Source organism: Geosmithia morbida (genome assembly GCF_012550715.1).
Source record: "Geosmithia morbida isolate 1262 chromosome Unknown scaffold_16, whole genome shotgun sequence".
NCBI classification, from domain to species: Eukaryota; Fungi; Ascomycota; class Sordariomycetes; order Hypocreales; family Bionectriaceae; genus Geosmithia; species Geosmithia morbida.
In genome coordinates, this window is record NW_023336203.1 from 64,040 (window position 1) to 87,834 (window position 23,795).

The 23,795-nt window shown below is 51.9% G+C and overlaps 9 protein-coding genes across 9 annotated transcripts; 5 read left to right on the plus strand and 4 right to left on the minus strand.

The window, feature by feature from the left end:
• Nucleotides 1-440: 440 nt before the first annotated feature.
• On the plus strand, nucleotides 441-1,767 carry GMORB2_3063 (GDP-mannose transporter; the record flags this gene model as incomplete). Its single annotated transcript, XM_035465039.1, has 4 exons — nucleotides 441-689; nucleotides 750-840; nucleotides 894-1,274; nucleotides 1,331-1,767. 4 exons carry the CDS (start codon nucleotides 441-443, stop codon nucleotides 1,765-1,767), a joined length of 1,158 nt encoding a protein of 385 aa, XP_035318914.1.
• Nucleotides 1,768-2,589: 822 nt separating this feature from the next.
• Nucleotides 2,590-4,520, plus strand: GMORB2_3064 (lysophospholipid acyltransferase; the record flags this gene model as incomplete). Its single annotated transcript, XM_035465040.1, has 5 exons — nucleotides 2,590-2,611; nucleotides 2,691-2,735; nucleotides 2,796-2,895; nucleotides 2,958-3,979; nucleotides 4,063-4,520. The coding sequence occupies 5 exons, from the start codon at nucleotides 2,590-2,592 to the stop codon at nucleotides 4,518-4,520; spliced, it is 1,647 nt and encodes a 548-aa protein (XP_035318915.1).
• Nucleotides 4,521-5,265: 745 nt separating this feature from the next.
• Nucleotides 5,266-7,993, minus strand: GMORB2_3065 (serine-rich protein; the record flags this gene model as incomplete). The annotated part of the gene is made up of 4 exons (XM_035465041.1): nucleotides 5,266-5,510; nucleotides 5,575-6,306; nucleotides 6,367-7,734; nucleotides 7,837-7,993. 4 exons carry the CDS (start codon nucleotides 7,991-7,993, stop codon nucleotides 5,266-5,268), a joined length of 2,502 nt encoding a protein of 833 aa, XP_035318916.1.
• Nucleotides 7,994-10,881: 2,888 nt separating this feature from the next.
• On the plus strand, nucleotides 10,882-11,982 carry GMORB2_3066 (prenyl protein peptidase; the record flags this gene model as incomplete). Its single annotated transcript, XM_035465042.1, has 3 exons — nucleotides 10,882-10,944; nucleotides 11,015-11,416; nucleotides 11,497-11,982. 3 exons carry the CDS (start codon nucleotides 10,882-10,884, stop codon nucleotides 11,980-11,982), a joined length of 951 nt encoding a protein of 316 aa, XP_035318917.1.
• Nucleotides 11,983-12,107: 125 nt separating this feature from the next.
• On the minus strand, nucleotides 12,108-13,404 carry GMORB2_3067 (maintenance of mitochondrial morphology protein 1; the record flags this gene model as incomplete). Its single annotated transcript, XM_035465043.1, has 2 exons — nucleotides 12,108-13,305; nucleotides 13,373-13,404. 2 exons carry the CDS (start codon nucleotides 13,402-13,404, stop codon nucleotides 12,108-12,110), a joined length of 1,230 nt encoding a protein of 409 aa, XP_035318918.1.
• Nucleotides 13,405-13,991: 587 nt separating this feature from the next.
• Nucleotides 13,992-18,312, plus strand: GMORB2_3068 (tRNA uridine 5-carboxymethylaminomethyl modification enzyme; the record flags this gene model as incomplete). Its single annotated transcript, XM_035465044.1, has 4 exons — nucleotides 13,992-15,122; nucleotides 15,183-15,734; nucleotides 16,250-16,576; nucleotides 16,651-18,312. The coding sequence occupies 4 exons, from the start codon at nucleotides 13,992-13,994 to the stop codon at nucleotides 18,310-18,312; spliced, it is 3,672 nt and encodes a 1,223-aa protein (XP_035318919.1).
• A 248-nt stretch (nucleotides 18,313-18,560) lies between these two features.
• GMORB2_3069 (cardiolipin synthase (CMP-forming)) lies at nucleotides 18,561-19,565 on the minus strand (the record flags this gene model as incomplete). Its single annotated transcript, XM_035465045.1, has 4 exons — nucleotides 18,561-18,672; nucleotides 18,741-18,987; nucleotides 19,080-19,464; nucleotides 19,548-19,565. The coding sequence occupies 4 exons, from the start codon at nucleotides 19,563-19,565 to the stop codon at nucleotides 18,561-18,563; spliced, it is 762 nt and encodes a 253-aa protein (XP_035318920.1).
• Nucleotides 19,566-20,433: 868 nt separating this feature from the next.
• Nucleotides 20,434-21,348, plus strand: GMORB2_3070 (trafficking protein particle complex subunit 6; the record flags this gene model as incomplete). Its single annotated transcript, XM_035465046.1, has 4 exons — nucleotides 20,434-20,765; nucleotides 20,865-20,982; nucleotides 21,048-21,137; nucleotides 21,217-21,348. 4 exons carry the CDS (start codon nucleotides 20,434-20,436, stop codon nucleotides 21,346-21,348), a joined length of 672 nt encoding a protein of 223 aa, XP_035318921.1.
• A 392-nt stretch (nucleotides 21,349-21,740) lies between these two features.
• Nucleotides 21,741-23,222, minus strand: GMORB2_3071 (malate dehydrogenase; the record flags this gene model as incomplete). The annotated part of the gene is made up of 7 exons (XM_035465047.1): nucleotides 21,741-21,881; nucleotides 21,949-22,093; nucleotides 22,159-22,621; nucleotides 22,722-22,809; nucleotides 22,913-23,023; nucleotides 23,102-23,133; nucleotides 23,210-23,222. 7 exons carry the CDS (start codon nucleotides 23,220-23,222, stop codon nucleotides 21,741-21,743), a joined length of 993 nt encoding a protein of 330 aa, XP_035318922.1.
• Between the last annotated feature and the right edge of the window lie 573 nt (nucleotides 23,223-23,795).

Here is a 23,795-nt window from a genome sequence, read left to right on the forward strand (position 1 = left end):
AGTACAGCAGCTAGCAAAATAGCCCAAGAATCAAAGCGATGTGACTTGCATCAATGTCCTGGCATTGAGAGCCGTACGAAGTGTACAGGTACTGCTGGTACCATCAATCTGGTAAACGTGGTTTCTATGACTAAGCAGATAAATGGAATTTCCATCCACCTGTTGCATTCATAGGGGCGCATACCAAAACGCGTACATCTCGAGAGAAAATCCATAAGCCAGCATACAGGTCAGCGGGGAAGATACTCTTGTCAGTCGGGGACACATACGAAATATAGTTCGGTGCATCACCGCTGTTCGCTCGCTTTGATATCCCACAAAAGCTTGCCCGTGCCATTTTTCGACTCTACGACGCAGATTGAAAGACGCCAAGCCCTCGTCGATAGATCAATACGATTGTCGAATCCATCCTTGCTTGCGCCAGAGCTCTACCAAGCACCATGTCCGACAAGAAGAACGAGGACTATGTTGTCCGAATGCCCAACACGGGCTTCGAGAGGAGGAACAAAGACCTATTTAGATCCCAGCCTCCGAACCCTTCTTTGGCGCAATCGATGTCGAAGCTCGACAACAGCCCCCTTGTGTCCGTCCTCGCATACTGTGCGTCGTCTATTAGTATGACGATTGTCAACAAATATGTCGTCTCTGGAAAGGGTTGGAATGTGAACTTCTTCTACCTTACCGTTCAGGTAAGAAGCCCGACTTTATTGCCTGGTTAGGGGTAGTTGTGCTGACTTATCTCTTCCCAGGCTATCGTCTGCATCGGTGCCATCACAGCGTCCAAAAATCTTGGCCTGATTAGGACTCTTGCACCTTTTGAGATTGACAGGGCAAGGAAATGTATGTGCCGTTGACGGAAGACTCTGATATCGCAAGCTCTAACCAGACTATAGGGTTTCCCATCTCTGTGCTGCTTGTTGGCATGATTTACACCGGCGCCAAGGCGTTGCAGTTTCTTTCGGTCCCCGTGTACACGATTTTCAAGAACTTGACTATTATTGTCATCGCATACGGCGAGATCCTTTGGTTCGGTGGGAACGTGACGCCGCTCACACTTCTCTCCTTTGGCCTCATGGTGCTCAGCTCCATTGTCGCTGCATGGGCGGATATTCAGAGCGCCATTGCCGGTGACTTTGGTGGAAGCGACTCGGCTACCGCCGTGTCGACATTGAATTCCGGCTACGCTTGGATGGGCCTCAACGTGTTTTGTAGTGCCTCGTACGTCCTGGGCATGCGCAAAGTTATGAAGAAGATGAACTTCAAGGACTGGGATAGTAAGTGGCATTACGGATTAGTATTGGGAGGTATGGCATACTAACTGAACAACTAGCCATGTACTACAACAACCTTCTGACAATACCCGTCCTTCTCGTTTGCGGTTTGCTTACGGAAGACTGGTCCTCTACTAACTTGGCCCGAAACTTCCCTCCTGAGCTACGCAACCGCATGATTGTCGGAATGGTCTACTCGGGTCTAGCCGCCATCTTTATCTCGTACTGCTCCGCCTGGTGCATTCGAGTAACCTCGTCTACGACGTACTCCATGGTCGGAGCCCTCAACAAGCTGCCGATTGCCATCAGCGGACTGGTCTTCTTCTCGGCACCTGTGACGGCGGGCAGCGTTTCAGCCATCTTCATTGGATTTGTTAGTGGTATCATCTACGCAGTTGCCCGTATCAAGCAGCAGGGCGCACCCAAGGACTCGCTGCCCATGACTCGGGGGCCTATGAGTGCCAGCGCTCAGAGCAACCGCGATGCCAACGCATAAGATGGAGTGGATTGATACTTGTTATTATGGCGTTGGTAAGGACCAAACTCCTCAATTTAACCTAAGTGGAGCTGCGTGGCCATGCGAGCCATATTGCCATAGCATGCTAGCGAAGGGAAGTCGTTTGATGGATGTGGAAAGACGCTTTCAGAAGGCTGGCGTATATGTAGACATAAAGGATCAAAGGGACATACAGCAAGCAGGTGGCTCGGATGTAGTATTTGCTTTTGGTTTTATTGTTATTGTATTAGAACGTCGCATGTATAATGAATTGTCAGGAGTCGTCACACTACTCGTACTTGGTCTAACATGTGATTGTGGCTAGTGGCCGTATGGACCACGGATCTACTCGAGGGCTGGCGGTGTGCAGTGCATGGGTCATGGAAGCGACAACGGCACTTGGTATGAATGATCATCACCCTTGAGCCCAGGCGGGGACTTTGTTGAAAAACATTTTACATGAAGCTGCTCAACAGACCTTCGTTAGGTGTACCGAGTGGCCAATCACCACCAAAGTCAACTACGCACGAGGACCGCTGTCTGTCCCACACGATACTCCGACCGGAGGCCGACTGACTGGCGCGTGCGTGCCCCACCCTCCCCCAAATGTTTAGTTATCTACAGGGGGAGCTCCGTGCCCTACTTATGTACCTACATATACTATCAACTGCGTCCGTAGTCGCTGCCGCGTACTGCTTTGCAACACTTTTTGTACGTCGTTCGCTTCTTGCTTCATGCCGAGGTCATGACATGACAACTTGATTCCGTTCTCCAGCTATCTTGTCCTACCGACCTGCCTAGACTCTAGCCCCGGTACTGAACATGATAACCTTGCTGAACAGGCGTAAGGAACATCCATCTCTAACCTTTCCTACACCCACGAACTTGGCGACTGCTGATAACCATTTTTTGACGTCATGTAGCTTTCGAGGCTCTGTCAGATGCTGTCGGCGCATCCCCCGATGAACGTGGGTCGACTTGCCATGTTCTTCGACGCTTCCGATTGCTAACTTTCAATTTTCTCCTAGTCAAACTCATCTTTTCTTTCGTTCTATCGTACCCCCTCGCTGGCCTTCTCAAGCGCATCCCCGATTCGAAGCCGCATGCGAAGAACCTATTCAGCATCTGGTACTGATTTTTCTTCTTCCACCCGAATCCGCGACGCCGTACCTTTCTGACGATTCCACTAGCACGTCCCTCTTCTACCTCCTCGGCCTCTTTGACCTGTGGGATGGTGCTTTCACCCTTCTGGTCAGTGCTGGAGGTGCCTACGCTATCGCTAAGCACCTCAGATCGAGCCCCTACATGCCATGGATAGGCTTCGCCTTCGTCATGGGCCACGTGTCCACCAGCCACATCCATCGCCAGATTGTCGAGAGCCCCACGTCCATCGACATCACTGGGGCTCAGATGGTACTCGTCATGAAGCTCAGCGCCTTCTGCTGGAACATCGCCGATGGCTGCCTTCCAGAGGACCAGCTGTCTGACTTCCAAAAGGACCACATGCTCAAGGAGTTGCCTTCTATCCTCGACTTCGCAGGCTACATTCTCTTCTTCCCCTCCCTTTTTGCCGGCCCCGCCTTTGATTACGCCGACTACCGCCAGTGGATCGATACATCCATGTTCGATGTCGGAGCCAACGTTGATCCTTCCAAAAAACCTCCTGTTAGGAAGAAGCGCCGTATTCCACGAAGCGGCACCCCTGCTGTACTCAAAGCCGCCACGGGCTTCGCCTGGATCGGGCTCTTTATATGGCTTGGCGGGACTTACAACAGAAATCTCCTTATTGACGACTCATTCCTGTCTTACTCCTTCCCGCGCCGGGTCTTCACGCTCTACATGACGGGCCTCGTCGCTCGTTTCAAGTATTATGGTGTCTGGAGTCTTACTGAAGGGGCTTGTATCTTGGCAGGTCTCGGTTACAACGGCGTTGATGCCATCACCGGCAAGGTATCATGGAACCGCCTCCAAAATATCGATCCCTGGGTTGTCGAGACAGCCCAGAACCCCCGTGCCTACCTGTCAGGTTGGAACATGAATACCAACTACTGGCTACGAAATTACGTCTATCTCCGCGTGACTCCTAGAGGGAAGAAACCAGGGTTCCAGGCCAGTTTGATCACTTTTGGCACCAGCGCCCTTTGGCATGGATTCTACCCTGGCTATTACTTGGCATTTATCCTTGCCAGTCTGATGCAAACTGCTGCGAAGAGTAAGAATAAACAAGAAGCCGGTCTCTTTTTGGCGGCGGACATTACCTTTGTTTGAGCCGTGCTAATAGAGTCCTCGCGGCAGACTTTCGACGATACGTTCGCCCTTTCTTCCTTGACCCGTTATCGGGGTCCCCGTCTCCTAAGAAGAGGTTCTACGACTTCATCACCTTCTTAGGCACTCAACTGGCCTTTGCCTTTGCCGTGGCGCCTTTCTTGATTCTCTCCTTCTCTGGTTCTATAAAGGCCTGGTCAGCCGTGCACTTTTATGGTATCATATGCACCGTAGCCGCCCTAATTTTCTTCGCCTCCCCCGGCAAAAAAATTCTCAGGGAGCAGCTAGACAAGCGCCAGGGCAAAGCAAGCGCCAGGCTGGTTCGTACCATCAGCACGGACAGCCTTACCGGCGACCAGCCGATGCTTGGCATCCCCAAGGACCCGGAGGGGAGCATCAACGAAGCATTTGAGCAAATCAAGAATGACGTCGAAACTCTTCAGAGGAAACGCGAGCTTGAGATTCAACAGCAGAGGAAGAAGGAATGAAAGAAAGATGTTGCTTCATGGGTGTGGGCGAGGAGCGATTTCTTATTCTTATTTCTTTGGGTTTACAACAACGCACAACAAGTTACATTTGTGGATGGCATAGCTGGCGTCAGGACAGAAGTAGGAATCGGGTCGAATTCACGATGCACGCATCAACGCTTAGAACAGCGTCATGACATCTTAGCACGGAGATCATTCAGAAGGGGCAAAGTGGTCAGCTCATTGAGCAGGAGTGGGGAGATAATAAAGTGTGTCAAAAGAATTTCAACATGATTCATTATATCTATACTGGGTGTAAGTAAATAAATACATTATATAAAGAAGAAAAAACAATTCTGGAGAGAATATCATTTGAATAGCTTGTTTGTGTGCGCAAATAAAAAGTAAAGACAATCCAAAGCATGAAAGTAAATGAGGACGCCATTTCGTCAAAATTATTCGTTGTAAACGTACTGTCCCCGTCTTCATTAAGTCCGTTAATATCATGACCCAGGTAAAGAAAATGTGCAATAGATATTTCCATGTGTATGGTCAAGAGTAGTTTGTATGTGCGCCGCGTATCCAATATCATAAGTCGGACGCTCGCGGTATAGGTAATGTGTTACAGAGGTGGCGGGTACGTAATTGTTTGTTCGGCGTGAGAATAGTATGGAGCTGGGCTCCAAGGGAAGGAGAAAAGTATGATAGAAAGGGGTATAGAATGGAAAAGGAATAAGAGTGAGGATGGCGTACGGGGCGGAGATGTTTATGCGCCCCATGACTGATTGACGCCCACGATGGCAAGGGCAACGACGGCACCAATAATGAGGAGGCCAACAACGGACATTCCGCGATTTAAGTTCCGCCATCGTCTGGTGCTGTTGTAATGTACTTCTTCTATTGTCATGAGCGACTGAGATGGGTCGTGCTGTAACTCTGTGCGGGGATCTTCCGTCATTTCGTGCCGATGGGGCTTAGGAGGCAGCGGAAGCAAGGCGGCAGCCATCCAGGCTATTATACATGTTAATCTTTGGTTTTTGTAAGGTGAATGAAGGTCAACAGTTTGTCAACGTACCAAAAGGGATGAGGAAGCCCAGAACAAAGAGCACGAGTTGCGGGTGGCTTCGCCAGTGGAAACCACCCTCAGCAGACCAAACAACTGAAGGAGGATCCCATATGCTGTAGCCACTGGAGCGGCGGTCGCGGCGCAGATGGGGTGACCAAATACTGGACGTCTTCCTCCTGACCCTGTCAACTGCGCCATGGACGCCGCTGTTAGGGTGGGTCGAGGCAGATACAGTAGGAGGACGTGAAGACTCGACGTTAGAGGGCGCATGGTTTATTTGGGGCTGCTCCGTCTGAGGAAGGGGGCGCCGTCGGGGGTTGCGGATGGGCGAGGAGGTGTTATCGGCGCTGGGGACGCGGCTGTGGGGACCGCGACTGGTGGGCGGTGGGCGGCTGAGCATCTCGTTGTGAAGGGGGTCGTTGTACATAGAGCCGTTGTACATGGAGCGTATGGAGTCTGTGGACGCCTGAGCGATGATAAAGCGCTGCTCTCCACTGCCGTAATACAGCCTTGCCCAGGCGGGAAGGGTGAAAGGGTTGATGCTGCGGGTGCTGCCCGAGGATCGGGGGCCGCGTTCCAGGGAACTACTAGAACCCGAGTTGGGTAAGCGAGCCCAGGACGGGTGAAGGTGCTCGAGATCCGCCAGGCCATCGCCGTCTTCGTCGTAGTCCCGGACCGGGCGCGGTGCAGAGGGATCCTTGCGGTTGTAGGTCGGGGTTGGCCGTTCGGGGGAGGCATTTCCTGGTAGAGGAGAGATGGCCCGCTGTTGCTCATCAAGACCAATCGGCGAGGATGCCATACTCAGGAGGTTAAGGCTGTTCATGCTGTGGAAGCCGCTGCTCCGCCGGTCGGTGATCGAGAACTGCGAGAGTGCGCGGGAGCCCGATTCGCTGCCTCCTTCACTCTCGGACATGACGGTTGACAGCGGCCGGCTCCACTGGTGCTGGTGGGAGGACATGGCTGGGGCAATGGTGCCCGTTTTGAACTCGGGGCCAGGGGAGGCCTTCCAAGGGTCCTGCCAGCTGATTTCCGGGCTCGCACTTGCATGCACAGAGGATGGCGTGGCCGACGAGACGAACAGGGCTCTCGTTACCTCTTGCGACAGGGCGGTGCCCAGCGACGAGAGGGAGCCGTGACGAACGGACTCGCGCGAACGAGACTTAGAAATGCGCGAGCGGTGGAAGGACCTCTGCTTGGCGGGACGCAGGGGTGCGACGACGAGGCTCTCGCGGGAGAACTCGGGCCTCAGGTTGCCCTTGTCGCTGGAGGTGGGAGAGGAGGAAGAGGCGGAAGAGTGGCCGTAAACGACGTAGTTAGCATCGCTGTAGCCGGTAGGGGGGCGTGACTCGTCATTGACGGGCCCGGTTGCTGGGGACGACACGCCGATGATCTGGTAGTTGGGGTTCTCGGGAGACGGTGACAGGCTGTCATTGGCCTCCTCTGACACCATTTGACGGCCACCGGGGGTAACGGGAGAGCTCTCGCCGTAGATTTTGTAGTTTGTTCGGTCCGAGAGGGTAGAGTTCGACTGGAAAGAGGCTTGGCTGGAAAGTTCAGGCGTGATGAATGAGGCTCCGGACTCGGTGTTCTCAGGCAAAGGAGGCAGGGAGTCCTCTGCTTCTGAGATAGGGGATGACATGAAGGCTGCTGCCACGGGCTGCTTCCCCTTGGTGTCTGGAGATGTTTCGACCTTGTGGGCGCTAGTGCCACTCTGTATGCGATTGCCCCAAGGGGCAGTAGCAGGAATGGGACTACAACCAAGGCCCACAGGCGGAGAGGAGGCGGCTGAGCCAGACGAGTAACGGCGAGTTGGCAGAGGTGCGGCAAAAGAAGTGGTTGATTGATTGTCCAGAAAGAAGACACTGGAAGAGACACGACCCCAGGCGCTGCTAGGAGTAGTCAAGGAGAATTGAGGCGAGCCAAAGGAGCCTACGCGGGAGGATAAGGAGGATTCAGAATGAGGGACCAGGGAAAAGGTCTTGTCCGAATTGATGCTGATGGTCCTCTTTTTCGGTCGCGGAGACAGGGAGCGCAGAGACGAGGCTCCGCTGGAGTTGTCGGCGGAATTGACTTCAGTTGGGGTAGAGCCTGAGGGACTTGGGCAAGATGAAACGCCGCCATGCTGGGTTCGCGACCCCTGACCGTCGCGACCATGGGGTGTGGTGGCCCCTTCGTCAGATCCATCATGCCGGTCAATAGAAGGGGATCCGAGAGGAGGGTTCCCATTGTTATAGGCCACTGGACGAGACGAAGGAATTCGAGATGAACCACCAGAGCTGATGCGGGGAGGACTGTAAGGCACGACGCGGATTTGGAGTTTGTCGTTGTCCTGGTTGTCGAGGTTGGAATTCGGAGCCGACGAGCGGGAGGAGCCGGGGACTCCGAGACTGGACTCGGCCGGCCGTTGTGGCGCAGGAGACTCGGACATAGCACTTCTCAAGCCACGACGCAACTATCAGTACACTGGGATCTCAATAGCATCACGTCTATTCTCAGCCAGATTAGAACAGCTCCAGTGAAAACTGAGAGGCTGGACTTGGGCGCGTGTGTGGTGTGCTATAGTAGCCTTTGTCTTGAGATGGTCGACAGGGGTATTGGGCGGGTTCGTAATATCCAGTCGTCCAGGATCCCAGGATTGATTTTTGCGATTCGAAACGGATTGCGGTAAACGATTGTGGGAATTGGACAAGGCCTAGGATGCGTTAAAATGAGCGTGGAAAAAGTCTAAAAAAATATATAAAAAGAGCAGAGCAACGCGGAATATTATAGAGCAAAAAAGAGAACGAATGAAGGTACGGCGTAAGAGTACGTGAGAATGAGTGGCTTGAAGGAATAAAGGAGCGGCAGGCCTGAGAGCCGTGGTTAGACAAAACAATCAAGCAAAGAAGGACAAGGAGAATCAAAACAAGGACTTGAGGTAGGGCGGGAGTAAGGAAAGAAGGAAAGAGAAAGAAAATCGTTGGCTACGGTAAAAAGAAGAGAGAAGCATAAGAGGAGGGGGTGTGGCCACGGCCAGGGGCGTGACTGCGGCCGAGGACGGCAAGAGAAATCGAGACTACAGATTACATGTACGAGTACGGTAGAGGCTAGTCTACAATCTACGTCGTAACTCGTAAGAGAGGGCGATGGCTGCTTGTGGAGCTGGGGACGATGGCGGACACCCTGGGCCTCTGGGGTTATGATGTCGTAGTATATATTACTCGTATTCCGTATAGACGGAGGATATAATTTTAACTGGCTTACCGCTTGTTGTACGAGTGCTAGTACGGAGTATTTTACATGTAATAGTACTAATACTCGTACGCTTTTGCCTCAAATCTGTATTAATAGTCCGTACTCCATACTCCGTATAGTACCAGTAGTGGCGGTATACCACGAGTGGGATACAGGTACTCCTACTCTCCTTCAGCTGTGGTAGTAATGTTCCCTACAATCGGTTACTATTCTGAACCTTGTATCAAGGTCATATGAAGGCTGCATGGTCCAGACACTTTGTGATGAAGGGGTTCCATCTAGGCCGCTTCTTGATTCAACAAGAACGGATCCTCTCCACGAGGGTAAGATGGCCAAGAAAAGGAACCGGACGGAGAAAAAACAGGAAGAAGGCTAAGGACTTGTGGTGAGCCCTTGGTGGGGGTGGTACGGATAATTCATGTACTATTAATCTGTACAGTATGTAGCTACTCGTACACTATTAACACTGCCACTACCGACACTATTACTATTACTACAGCACCTGTATTGGTACGAGAGAGAGGGAGAATCTATCTGGTCTGTCTCTCTTTGAGACTGCAGCTGCAGCTAGTGGGACATTACCTGGTGCAGCATGCAGCAGGGTCACTCCCGCAGAAGCGGCGGTGTATTCGGCCAGTCAATGGAGGGCAAGTGTCTGCAAGCCAGAAAGTCATGATTCTCTGTAATAAGAATATGTCTGATAGAACATTCATATTTTCTTTCTCATCGTAGGGTTTCTTTCCTGTCTCTTTTGTTTTTCTCGGAAAGCAAGGGGTGACACAAGGGGCAAATGCCAAAAGAGTATCTGTGCACACACAATAAGATTCGTACCTGGCTTGACTATTCTTGGCAGTACGAAAATCAGGCACGCAGGTAAAAATCCACATTCTGAAGCTACGACACTTTATTCTTGCGTTATTATGACCATCCAATATTTCGTCTTGTTATCATTGTGGCTTTTTTATTTCCTATGATTTTCCTTGTACCCGTAGCGTATTCATAATATTCACAAATTATACTCCTAATGCTATACCCTAATCTTGCCGCTCGGAGCATGGCTCTATCGTCGTCATTACTACTCCGTACTCTGCTGGCAATAGCAATTCTATATTAATGAGTACTGCTCATAGTATTAATACATATTATACGTGTACTTCGTAACATCCGTAGAGGAGGTAATAATAATCCGCACTTGTCAAGACGTCAAGACTCCTTCAGATGTCAACACTACGAGTATTACTCGTACAGGACCAATTCGCTCTTCTTATCTACACGTAGCGCCACTAACTAACGCGCCATACACGCGTTTCGTGTCGCGCCCGTCTCCTCAGTGGTTGGCGACCAACCTTCAATCTCTTGCTTTTCCTGCTTTTTCTGTATATTTTCCTTTTTCTGTAACGTCGTATGCATAGCAGCCGCCGTTCTCTGAAGCACTACTCGTACTGGGTGTCTGGCGCCGTCGATTTATTCTCTGTAGACCGTTACGGAATAAGGTGATGGCTGCAACCCAGCTCGCAGCGCAGGGGGGAGTGTTTACTATCTTGGCTGGCAATACAGCAACTCTATAATATTCTTTCTTTTGGCATCATGCTACATACATAGCTTCGCACATGCATCCCGTTTCATTCAGACCGTGCAGCAGCAACAGATAAGTGATGCAGAATCCCGCCTTCTACCATCTGTTATCTCGTACTGGTAGTGAGAAATTCGGCGGGGTATTGCTGTCCACTCCGCGAGAAGAGCTCTCATCATCAATGATGTAGAGTTTAGCCCCACTGTAAAGAACAAGAGCACATGGCCATTGGCATCTAGCAACAGTGGCTCACTACTATTAGTTGCCAATAACGCTGGCAAACAACAGCCACGTACATGTGTCTAGTTGATTTATGCTTGTGCAGCGGCGTCGAGCGCTTCATTTTCTGAAATCGATAATTTACAGAGAAGTAGCCCAACTGACAACAAAGAAGAAGAAAGATATAAGGGGTGAGATAACAAGTCTATGACAAGGCCTAGGGGGTAAACCTTTTCCCACCGCATCTCCTGAATCTCACATCATCATCGACACAACATCAATTCAAAACCATGTCTGCCGAGGCCGTGACCGGATCACAGGCCCTCAGCGAGGCCCAAGCCTTTGGCCTCTTGGTGAGAGGCCCTTCCCCCACTTGAGAGGGGAGAAAAAACGCAGGTGCTAATCATCGTCCATCTTGCCCAGTTGGCATACTGCGTCGTCTATGTGCTCCCTTTGCACATATATCCTGCCGCCAGGGCCATTCCCGGGCGCTCCCGTGACGACCCTGCCGCCATCCGGGCCCGCATCCGTGTAGTGTCCCTCTCCACGGCTGCCTGCTCGCTCGCCACGTTGCTCTTCCTGCTTGCCGCCAGCCCTGCAGAGCCGGCGGCGGAGGCGTCGACGACGATGAACCCCTGGCGCCTCATGGGTTACTGGCCACCGGGCCTCCTTGAAACGGCCAAGGCCCTCGCCCTCACTGCCCTGCTTTTTGCCGCGCCTCTGTACGAACACGTCGTCGTCGATGGTGCTTGGTCCCGCTGGCTGCATCTGGAACCGCTCGTGGACGTCTGGGTCGCGTGGCCCTCGTGGAGAAACTACGTCGCTGTATGTGTAACCTGCACACTGCAGGTGTCAATCCCTCTTGCGAGCGCCCACCAGCTAATCATTTTTTTCTCGAAATAAAGGGCCCGATAACTGAGGAATGTCTGTTTCGCTCCGCCTCGGTGCCGCTTCTGCTGTCGGCTGGCCATACCATGGAGAGCGCAGTCTTCCTCTCGCCTCTAGTCTTTGGTCTGGCTCACGTCCATCATTTCTACGAGTTTCGTCAGACAAACCCTCAGGTTCCTGTCATCGCTGCTCTTGCGCGCTCCGTTCTGCAGTTCGCGTACACCTACCTGTTTGGCATATACGCCACCTTCATCTTCTTGCGGACCGGCTCACTCCTCGCCGTCGTTCTCGTGCATACCTTTTGCAACAGTATGGGACTGCCCCGTCTCTGGGGCCATGTTGAGCCCTACTGGTACTCTTGGAGGGAGTTGACCGATTCGACAAAGCCAGGCCCCTGGATGTGGACGGCCATATATTACTTCCTCCTGTTTGGCGGCGTTATGACCTTTTATCGACAGCTTTACCTCTTGAGCGAATCACCTTTGGCTCTAGCTGATTTTTAATATATATATAAAAAAACAAATAAAGTAATAAGAAGATTTTTTCGCTAGTGGTAGATGTGGTTATTATGATACACTTCATTCTCATCATCATCCATTGTTTAATTCAATGTTTTCTAACATAGTGTCTAAGGCCGTACATCCAAGGCAAATCCGGGCATAGATCCCGGCATAGAAAACTCGTCATCTTCCTTTGCGCGCCTGCGCTGGCGTAATAAACTAGGCTCGCCCACTCTTTCTTCTTCCGCCACTTCCTTGCGAGCTTCCTCGCGAAGCTCACGACCAATGTCCTTACCCTTTGACCGACCAATAGATGTAGTGTTCTCGGTCATGCCATCATCAGGTCCCCTAGTGTTCCTCTTCCTCGGCCACAGGCTAGGCAGTGCAATCTCCTGGAACTGCGGCTCGACAGCCCGCTCGTCGAACCAGCGATGAAGCCGTGCCTCGACGAGTTGGGCAATCTTAGGCACGTCTTGTAGGCGCGACCGGCTGCCCAGCAGGCTTCGTATCGAAAAATCGAGCCTGTAATCATCTAGGAAGTTAAAAGTCATCATGGTCGGTGTCGACTGAGACGAGTTGCTAGGGATGAAGGAGATTGACAGTGTGCCGCTGAAGCGCACAATGGACACGGAGAGGGCGACGGGGAGCACGGCAGAGCGTGCCTTAGGGTAATTGAGGACGAGCTTCGTCTCCACAGCTAGCGTGAGCATGTCGCTCAGATCCACGTCCATGCGAGCCTGGAGGCGCGTGCCGTCGCGGGCCGCGGTGGCAGGATCGAATTTGCTCCCGTTTCCGAGGCCCAGCCCATCCTCATCGACGGGGATGATGCGGCAATTGCTAAATATGGGAAATTCCTCGCCCAGGCTCAGCTCCGTGACTCGTATCTCGTCGACAAAGTCCGGCCTTGAGGGAGCGTTGAGCGCTTTGGTCAGCGAGTCAAGGATGGCGTCGTCGTGCTGCGCATCGCTGCGAAATTGGGCCAGCGTCTGGGCAATCAGCACGTTGAACCAATCCAGACTCTCTGGCTGGTGGCTGTCGACATTGTAGTACGTCTTGCTGAGGATGGATCCAATGGTCAGGGTGGACGGGTTACGCAGGACCATCGACTTCTTGCGCCCGGGAGGCTGGCCATGACGGCTGCTGGGTCTGCGAAGGCTGAGAAGGGACTGCTTGTGAGCCAGAGTCCTGGACCTCCTCTCCGTCGCCCTTAGAGTGGCCGTGATGTCGGGTGATGGCGGATCGCCGAAGATGAAAAACTTAATGAATGCCGCTAGGATCAGCACTACCGATAGCTGCCCAACAATAAGGCCTTGGGTAAAGGATAAACTGTTTACGTCGTGATTAGCCCCCCTGTATACGTCGTTTAATATCACACATAACAGCCAAAACATACGTTGGCTCATTGTGAGCGGGGCATATCTCCATTGTCATGTTTAGCCAGAGCTATAGCCTGGCCCAGCTATAAGTTTGAAAAGCTGAGGCGGATGAGGACACTTCAAAGTCCATGCGGGTGTTCCCACTGCAAAGCCGAAGACGGCCAAGTCGGAATAATGTCACGTCGTTGACAGGGATATATGACAAGGCTCGATACTGTATGGAGGTGTTCTATTCCATTGCTCACAAGATGTTGGAATGCCACCGTGCAGATCTCGTAAAGGCTTTCGAAGTCGATGGCTCATGAAAGCATTGGAGCTTTGCCACGGTACTCAAATGTTATGTACGGTGTGGAGTATGCATATATCGGGGCGGTCTAGAGAGAGACGTCAGTTGACACGCAGGCGCAGCTCCTACCAAGCTATCGACACCGATCAACAAGACACACAACACATATTCATCCAGGAACAAAACATTCTGAGGTTTTCTTATTTATCAGTCAACGCCATCAAAAATTCTGTTTGATTTGCACCAATTCTCGAATTATCTACCGCGGTACTTGTGGCCACCTGGCCAGCCTCGCTTCAAACAGCGGCACATGACATTAGCCCTGGCGACAACTTGGAAACTTTAACACCATGGACATATCCCAGGCAGTGGCCGGCTACATCTCGAAGATGGTTGTGCCGGCTGGCGAGACCTCGTCGACAAAGATGAAGACCCTGATCCTGGACCGGGAGACAGTCTCCATCATATCCACCGCCGTCACTCAGTCTTCGTTGCTGAACCATGAGGTGTACCTCATAGATCGCCTAGACAATGCCAACCGCGAAAAGATGCGCCATCTGCGCTGTCTATGTCTGGTCCGGCCATCTCCCGAGACTATCCAGCTACTTATTGATGAGCTCCGAGATCCCAAATACGGGGAATATTATATCTACTTCACAAACGTGGTCAAGAAGTCGGCACTGGAGCGCCTCGCTGAGGCCGATGACCACGAAGTCGTCAAGTCCGTTCAGGAAATATTCGCCGACTACACAGTCACTAACCCTGACCTCTTCTCTCTGGGGATCACTCTTCCCCAGCACCGCATATGGGCTAGCAATCCGGACACGTGGAATCCAGACACCCTTCAGAGATGCGCCGAAGGTATAATGGCTGTGCTCCTGTCCCTCAAAAAGAAGCCCCTCATCAGATATGAGAAGAGCAGCCCCTTGTCCAAAAAGTTGGCGACTGAAGTTCGTTATCTCATGGGTCAAGAGGAGCAACTATTTGACTTTCGCCGTGTCGACACGCCGCCTATCCTCCTGGTGCTCGACCGTCGTGACGACCCAGTCACACCGCTCCTCACCCAGTGGACATACCAGGCCATGGTGCACCACCTTCTTGGTATTCAGAATGGTCGTGTAGATCTGGCCGGTGTACCAGATATCCGGCCCGAACTCAAGGAGATCCTCCTGTCTCAGGATCAAGACCCGTTCTTCAAAAAGAACATGTACCTGAACTTTGGAGACCTAGGAGGCAACATCAAGGACTACGTGGAGCAGTACCAGTCTAAGACCAAGAATAATGCCGACCTGGAGTCTATCTCTGACATGAAGCGCTTCATAGAGGAGTATCCCGAGTTCCGCAAGCTTTCCGGAAACGTCAGCAAGCATGTCACCCTAGTCTCGGAGCTCAGCAGGAGAGTCGGCACCCACAATTTGCTCGAAGTGAGTGAGTTGGAGCAAAGCCTGGCCTGTAATGACAATCACAACGCCGACCTCAAGGTAAGAAGCACACCCCTATATTGACATACATATGTTAAATCTCTCACTGACCATTTCTAGAACATCCAAAGATTGATTCAGACTCCCGGCGTGACTGCTGAGAGCAAGGTGGGCCTTGTTTCTCTATACGCCCTGCGCTACCACAAACACCCGTCCAACTCGGTGCCCATGCTCACAGATCTCCTGGTCGCGGCAGGCGACGTCCCCCCCCGCAAGGCCGATCTCGCCAAAAAAGTCGTCGATTATCACTGTTCTCTTCATTCATCCCAAAACCATGGAGGTATTACCGACATCTTTGATTCAGCGGGCATCTTCTCAGGTGCTACTAACCGCTTCAAGGGCCTGAAGGGTGTTGAAAATGTCTACACACAGCACAGCCCCCTGTTGGAAAGCACGCTACAGGATCTCATCAAGGGCCGCCTCAGAGAGCAACAGTACCCATTTATCGATACCTCTACCAGGGACAAGCCGCAAGATATCATCGTCTTTATGGTCGGCGGGACCACATACGAAGAGGCCAAGATGGTTGCTGGAATCAACGCTTCGACACCGGGAGTTCGTGTGGTTCTTGGCGGCACGTCTATCCATAACTCGGAAACTTTCCTAGAGGAGGTAGAGGATGCTGTTTCCTCTTGGCCGGAGAGCAGGGTCAGGCGATGAGGCCCGAGGAACCATCGGTTGGAGATAGATTAGGCAGTGCAATAAGCACTTAGAGAATTTTGGGCGTTGTTTTCTCATTCATCACCTTTCAAATGAAACGTTTTCGCATGCTTGAGAATTTTTGGTTCTACTTTTTTTCCCTGACTTTATTCCTATAATCATATGTGGTGATGCCAACAGCTAGCGAAATAACGGTATGCACGCTTTAATGCATATTTAGGGTGTGGCAAGACGGGGAAAAAATGACAAACAACCGGTCGGACCCCTGGAAGAACCTTCGTATCTTCCTTCAAGAAACACTCTGGCAATCACCCGGAATGCACCATGGATCGCGGTAGCCTTTTCGCCACCAGACAAGGTCGTGCCAGCATGCGCGCTCTTCTGCGGCCAAAGCTGACCGGGCCGCCCCTACATCGGCAACGGCGTTATCTACGACGCGGTCTAGCAACAGTATCCAACGATTCCAGGTATTTGTTGATTATCTTGTATCCAAACGGCAATATGACTTACTAACTATCAACTCTTGCAGGCCATTCGATGTTGTCGTTATTGGCGGTGGACACGCAGGTGCTGAAGCCTGCGCCGCCGCTGCCAGGGCTGGCGCGCGAACAGCACTCATCACGCCCAGCATCGACAATTTGGGCACATGCTCCTGTAATCCGAGTTTTGGAGGAATCGGAAAGGGCACAATAATTCGCGAGATCGATGCCCTCGATGGACTTGCCGGGAGAATAATTGACAAGGCTGGCGTGCAGTTCCATCTATTGAATCGCAAAAAGGGCCCCGCCGTATGGGTATGTTGGTCCACAACACATGGTTGTGCGCCTCAGCCTTACAAACGAGTGACTGACTGGTTTGTGTAAAACAGGGGCCCCGTGCGCAAATCGACCGAAGCCTCTACAGGAAATACATGAAGTCCGAGCTCCAGACGTATCCGAACCTCTCCATCGTATTCGACAGCGTGTCGGATATTGTTCTCGCCGAAGACGATGCCTCCTACCAATCTGAAACAGTGGGTAGGATCGCCGGTGTTCGCCTTGAATCCGGCCGCGTCTTGCCTACCTCGAGGGTGGTCATAACTACAGGAACCTTCCTGGGAGGCGAAATACACATCGGTCTGCAGAGCTATCCAGCGGGCCGGATAGGTGAGGCCGCGACGTTCGGCCTGAGCAAGTCCTTGAAAGACGCCGGGTTCGAGTTGGGAAGGCTGAAGACGGGAACCCCGCCGCGCATCGATAAATCCTCCATCGACACCAGCAATCTCGAGCCGCAATTCGGTGACCAACCCCCCATGCCGTTTAGCTACCTTAACGACAAAGTTGCCGTCCAAGATCAGCTATCGTGCTACATCACTTACACGAACGATGCCACACATGAGCTTATCCGCCAGAACCTTGAGAACACGATACATATCCGGGAAACAGTCAAGGGTCCTCGATATTGCCCATCGCTCGAATCCAAGGTTATTCGCTTTCCGCAAAAGCAGCGCCACATCGTGTGGCTAGAGCCTGAGGGTTTCGATAACCATGTCATCTACCCCAATGGGCTGTCCATGACGGTTCCTGTCGATGTGCAGGAGCGGGTGCTGCGCTCGATCAAGGGACTCGAGAACGTCAAGATGCTACAGCCGGGCTATGGAGTTGAGTACGACTACGTAGACCCTCGTGGACTAAAGTCAACATTAGAGACCAAGGCAATTGATGGACTCTATCTGGCGGGTCAAATCAACGGAACTACGGGCTATGAGGAAGCTGCAGGCCAGGGTGTCATCGCTGGTATCAATGCTGGCAGGGCTGCTGTTGGTCTCCCTGGTGTTTCTCTGTCCAGGTCTGACGGCTACATTGGCATAATGATTGACGACTTGGTCACCAAAGGCGTGACAGAGCCATACCGCATGTTCACCTCGCGCAGCGAGTTCCGCATGGCGGCGAGAGCGGATAATGCGGACCTGCGCCTGACGGAGAAGGGCAGGGACTGGGGGGTCGTGTCTGACAGACGATGGAATGCGTTTTCAGATGAGAAGCAGCAGATGAAAGATCTGACAAAGGCCCTCGAGGCGGTCTCATTCAGCCCCAAGCAATGGGGTGAGCATGGCATCAAGGTCAGGACTGACACCCGTCGGCGGACAGGAGTTGACTTGCTCCAAATCTCCAACACCAACGCACGCATCGACATTGACAGTCTCGAGTCGGCCATACCCAGCGTGGCATCATTCACACCCCGGATCAAGGAACGGGTGACGCTTGAGTCCATATACGCCCCTTACATCAAGATCCACGCAACTGAACACGGCAGATTTTCCAACGATGAGACTATCAGGCTGCCTCTGGATCTTGATTATGAGACTGTGGCCGGTCTCTCCATTGCTGAGCGTCAAGTCCTCCAGAAGACGCGCCCAGAGACACTTGCTCAGGCTCGTCGAGTTGAAGGCGTCACACCTTCTGGAAGTTTGAGACTCCTAGCTCATGTACGCCGCAGTCCTCGCAGAGCTACGGAAAACTCAGCAATATCTAGAGAAGAAGTCCAATGAATGTACAATAGAATAGGAAACAGATAAGGCGTTTGGGTGACAGGAAAAACAGCTGTCTGGAATTGGACTGGACTTTGTATATTTCGCTTTTTGAAACCACATGTACAACAGAAATAAACAACCTTCCTTTTTATCTTCTCCGCAAGTTCGCAGTGGCCAATATGGGTCTCTCGTCCGACTATAAATATCACCAGATACATTTTCAATTATACAAAATACAAAGTTGGCAAGAATTTCCTGCCCATGGTCTATTGCTTCTTTTGCTTTTCCCCGGGCTCGGGCCGATTGAGTATTTTTACAGCGTCTTTGGTGTAGACGTAACTCGCGCCGCTCCAAATGGTTGTGGCAGCAACCAGATATCTGAAGTAGTAGACGTTTGTTAGCCTGAGGTGATCCTCTAAACCACTTGCAACAATACATTAACTTACTGCGATGCAGTGAGAACATGCGCCAGGTCGACGCCAATGATGGGCGAGGCCGTAGTCAGGCCAATGAGTCCGACCTGGAACAAGGTGTTGTACTTGCTGATAGTGGTGGGGTGGACCTCAGCCGAAGGTAGAGAGAAGTCCCAGTATCGGGAGAAAGTTTTGGGAGGCGGGAGCGAGATCCACCGGTAGTAGATGGCAGCGATACCAAGACCCATATCGCGGCCGAGGATGATGACAGCAAGCCAAACTGGTGCACACATTTTGTTAGCTCCTTGTACTCTTCCGGTCTGCTTTTCTTTTTCCGGTACCAATATGGGACGTGGGTGGGGGGCGACGTACCGGGCAGCATTCCTTTGGCAGCAAGAGCGACAGTCAGAATGGTCATGAGGGCCTTGTCGGCCATTGGGTCAATGACAGTGCCAACGACCGTCTTGCGGTTCCATCGGCGAGCAATCCATCCGTCGATGAAGTCAGTTATACCGGCGTATGCGAAGAGGCCCGTCGCCCAGACATGCTGGTCATGCAGAACGAAGTATCCGACGACGGGGGCGGCCAGGAGTCGCGTAAATGTCAGGGCATTCGGTATGGTGTAGATGTCTTCGTGAAGGATGGGTTCGCCCGAGGGTTTCCGGATCGTCGAAGTCGCAGGGAGCTTGGCCTTTGGCAATGGTGACGGCGGCTCACTGCCGATGGAGCACAAGGTCAATCTCTCAGCGTTGTCAATCTTGTGTGTATATGATTGCGAACCTTTTGTTAAGTGGCTGCTGTTGCTGCTGCGGCTTCTGCTGGCTCCGCAAGACAGCAGACGCAGTGAAGACGCCGCATCGCGGTTGTTGTACTAGCAAGGGACTCGGGAACTTTGCCAGCCCGGGACACAACGACGATCGAGGTAGCCGGCTGGCTAGCCTAGCGGAAAGTAGCATGACGCCGGCTTGAGCTCGTGGTCATGCCACTTCGCCTCGCTATGTGAGTGGCGTTTTTCTATTTCCTTTGTATCGACAAACGCGACGACAGCTAATGTTGTCCCGACTTGCTTGCTGACGGTAGTTCTGTTTATAAGCCCCGGTTACTGTATATTTATCGCTGTATCTAATCAGCGGTTTTTCCGGCTATCCACTCACGGCGCAGTGCGTGGTATCAGTCTCAGCAGCCATCTGTATGCTGTCATATGAGCACTCCTTTGAAAATTATATAACTATTGTAGCTGGCCTGGTTATTTTCGTTCTCGGCACTCAACTATACTGCTTCGTGTATTTAAATATCTTGGTTCATAGAATACTGATGGTATTCCCAACAACATCAGATTTACACACATAAATATCATGCTTTCTCCGACAAGTATATCTACATGTAGTTACATTTTGCCCTCTTTACCCATATAGTCGGGTAGATACTTACTACTACTTATTTGTATCAATACAAAAATACAGAAAAAAGATGAAAGAGACTAAACGACTCAGGAAACCAGCCATGTTATCATACAAAAGAGGTGCTGTGCCGGTTTCACCAACAGATACAGGGTATGTGGCGTGTCTGGGAGAACAGTTCGGCATCCCCCGCGTTATTGCTAGTAGCACCAAGTTCTCCTGTCCCAGCTCCTCTTAACTCCCTCCCAAAATACACGCCTGTCATAAAAAAAAAAGATAGCAGGGGCTCTTTTCCCACCACAAAAGACAAAACACCAGTTCCCATCATGTCGTTCGAACCTGTCATGCCACCATACAATGGATCCGATCCGTCGGCCTCCTTCGTGAGCTCCTCAGCTCTTGATTTCCTTCTCATCGAGCTGGTCCCCCTAGCATACCGCGTGACGACAGAGACGCCGATGGCGGCGGACTCAGAAGAAGATGAAGAAGGCACAGCCACTGGCAAAGAAGCAGCGACGACGACAGCCGATACCGTTGCTGCTAATGGAAGCACGTCTGCGGTCAGCCTCAGCAGGATAGACGAGGATGAGGCCATGGATGCTGTACAGCATAAGCTAGAGTCAACGGGGTATCGTGTTGGCCAGGGACTCGTCGAGAGGTACGTCATTATCTACAGCTTTGTCGCTTCCTTCTCGTAGTATGCAATGGGGGTTTCGCTTCTCATTGTTCGTGACTGACGCGCTTCATTCCCCTATAGGTTCTCCAAGGACCGCCCGCGGTTTAGCGATTCCCTCGATGTCATCAAGTTTCTTTGCAAGGATTTTTGGTCGCTAGTCTTTGGAAAGAACATCGACAATCTGAAGACCAACCATCGAGTACGCGTCGCATCCCACCTGCCTGTCATTTCCATCCCCATCCTTTCTAACACTAGGTTTTGCAGGGTGTCTATGTCTTGACCGACAACGTCTTTCGACCATTCTCACGCATGAGCAGCGAACCCGGTGGCCAAGCCGTCACACGCGCTCAGCCAGTACGTCACATTTTCCTCACCACACACAATGATCGCGATGTCTTATGTTCGTGTTGCGGTGCTGACCTTTAATGTATAGTTCCTATGGTTCCCAGCCGGAATTGTAAGGGGAGCCCTCGCTGCTCTGGGTACGGAAGCCACTGTTCATGCAGAGGTGCATGACCTGCCCGCCGCTGTGTTCCAAATCAAAACTATGCCCGCCAAGCCATAACGATCCGATGTCCAGGCAATACCAGTACACAAGACAAAGAACATTTGCTACCAACCGATATCCAACGCGCCAATTCAAGATCCCCCTCTAGCGATCCATGTACCTCTCTATGGTCAAATCTCCACATAAAACCGGGCCTGGGTCACAGCACCCAGGGTTAAGACAGAGGCATCGAATGTACTGCAGCGCTATTATGTGGCTCGATCGGGCCCGCTTCGACGTGGCAACGCAAAACATACTTCACAGCCTGTGGAGAAGACAACTGTCAGCTTCATGTGCCTGACTTGAATCTTTTTTATTACGCCTAGCTTCAACGCCATCGTCTCTGTCCTTCTAGCAGCGAGCGGTAGAATTTACTGGTCCGCACTAGGGTTGGGGGGGGGAGGACTTGTTCACTTTTGGGGAGGGTTGTGGGCAAAATCAATGCCCTTGCTAATGCTGCCTTTAAGGTCGGCGATGGCCTTGTCCAGAAGCGCCTTCTCCTGCTCAGTGATGCCCTCAAAGGGGTTGTTGGCTTTCTCGGCACCGTTGGGCTGTGGATACGAGGTTAGCCGGTCGGAGTTCGGATCTGACATGCAAGGGAATGTGGTGTATACGTACGCCAAGCTCAATGGGGACGGAGAAGAAGTCAGTGCCAACCTGCTTGGCGATGGCACTGCCACCTGGAATACCGGGAAGGTAGACATAGCTAGGCTCAACCAGGCCCTTCTCACCCTTGACAGCCTTGATGACCTTCTCGGCGAAGCTGTTTTTGCGATTGGGTCAGTCCTTGAATCTTCCATTGCAGTGATAAAATTGTAAACTACTCACCGGAAACCAGCATAGGCCATGGAAAGGGTAGCGGAACCAGCGCCGTCCTTAGCCTTGACGACCTCGTCACCGCCAAATTGAACGCGGTTTACCAGGGCCTCATACTTGTCAGCGGGGATTTTGACAGGAGGGTTGGCCTTGCTGAAGAGAGGAATGATGGTGGCACCAGAGTGGCCACCGACGACCGGGATGTTGAGTTTCTGGGGCGAGGCCTCGCCAATAATCTCAGCGACAAAAGTCTCGGCACGGACAATGTCGAGCGTGGTGACACCAAAGAGACGTTGGGGGTTGAAGACGTTCTTAGCCTTGAGGACCTCGGCAGAGATGGGAACAGTCGAGTTGACGGGGTTGGAGATGACGAGAATGAAAGCCTTGGGGGCGACCTCAGCAGCAGTCTCAATGAGGCCTTTGACGATGCCAGCGTTAATATTGAAGAGGTCGTCGCGGGTCATGCCGGGCTTGCCTATGATTTAGGTTAACATGGCCGACTGAAAGGAGCGCCCCTGGTGAGTAGTACTGGCAGTCCGAGAGACGAAAGCTGTACCAAACAAATGAAGACTTACGGGGAATGCCAGCAGGGATGACGATGATGTCAGCATCCTTGAAGGCCTTCTTAGCTCCGTCGTCGGCGGGGAGGTAGCCCTTGACAACCTATAGACACGAGGGTTGTCAGCTTATCAGAAACATCATCGAGAGAGCGCGGCCCAATGGGATCTCCTATTCTCTCCTTTTCATGGGTTAGGATGAAGCATACCGCAGGGGACGAAATGTGAGATAGGTCAGCGGCAACACCAGGGGTGTTGACGACATCGTAGAGAGCAAGCTCGGTGATGTGAGGGCTCGTCTTGAGCAGGAGGGACAGAGGCTGAGCTCAAATATTAGCGAATTACGCGGAACACAGCTATGATGAGCATCTGGGACGGCAATGTAATCAATCCCTTACCTGTCCAATGCCACCAGAGGCACCAGCAACAACTGCGCGTTATTCATGTCAGCGAGACCCTGAGAAAGCAAAATACTAGGAAATGCGGGGTCGGAGGGGTATGCGAACCGGCCTTGACCATGGTGATGTATGTAAGGAGAGTTGGGAAGCTGTGATTTAGGAAGAAGATAAATAAAAAGATCGAATGAGAGAGTATATAGTCCTTGATGAGTTGTTGTACTAGGGAGGATGAGAAGAATGGGAGGAGTTATGGAGAGACAGGGAGAGAGGAGTTTGATGGGCTTTGAGCTGTTATAATTAATAGTACGTGGTACTGTTGGGTAATCCTTACCTACGAGGATCGCTGCTATAGTGGGTTTGCAGTAGCTCCGAGCAACATTCTTAGCACTTATTGCTACGCCGTACAGCGAAAAAGCTTGTGCGGGTTTGTCATTATTATTAGCCACGACGTAATAAGTATGGAACCCCGCGACGGGAAAGAGGGGCATGCGAGGAAGGAAGGTGCGGCAGCGCGCAGCCAATGAATCACATGATCGGACCCAGCCCTGTTCCAAGAAAAAAAGATTCCATGCCGCCCATACCAACAGGAAAGCGTCATCTCCAAAGTTTCCTACTACGTACTCGTAGAAACCAAACTGGCCTGGGGTATCCTAGGATTCTTGGGTTGCAGCCCGTAAGAAATCGGGCTGGAGAG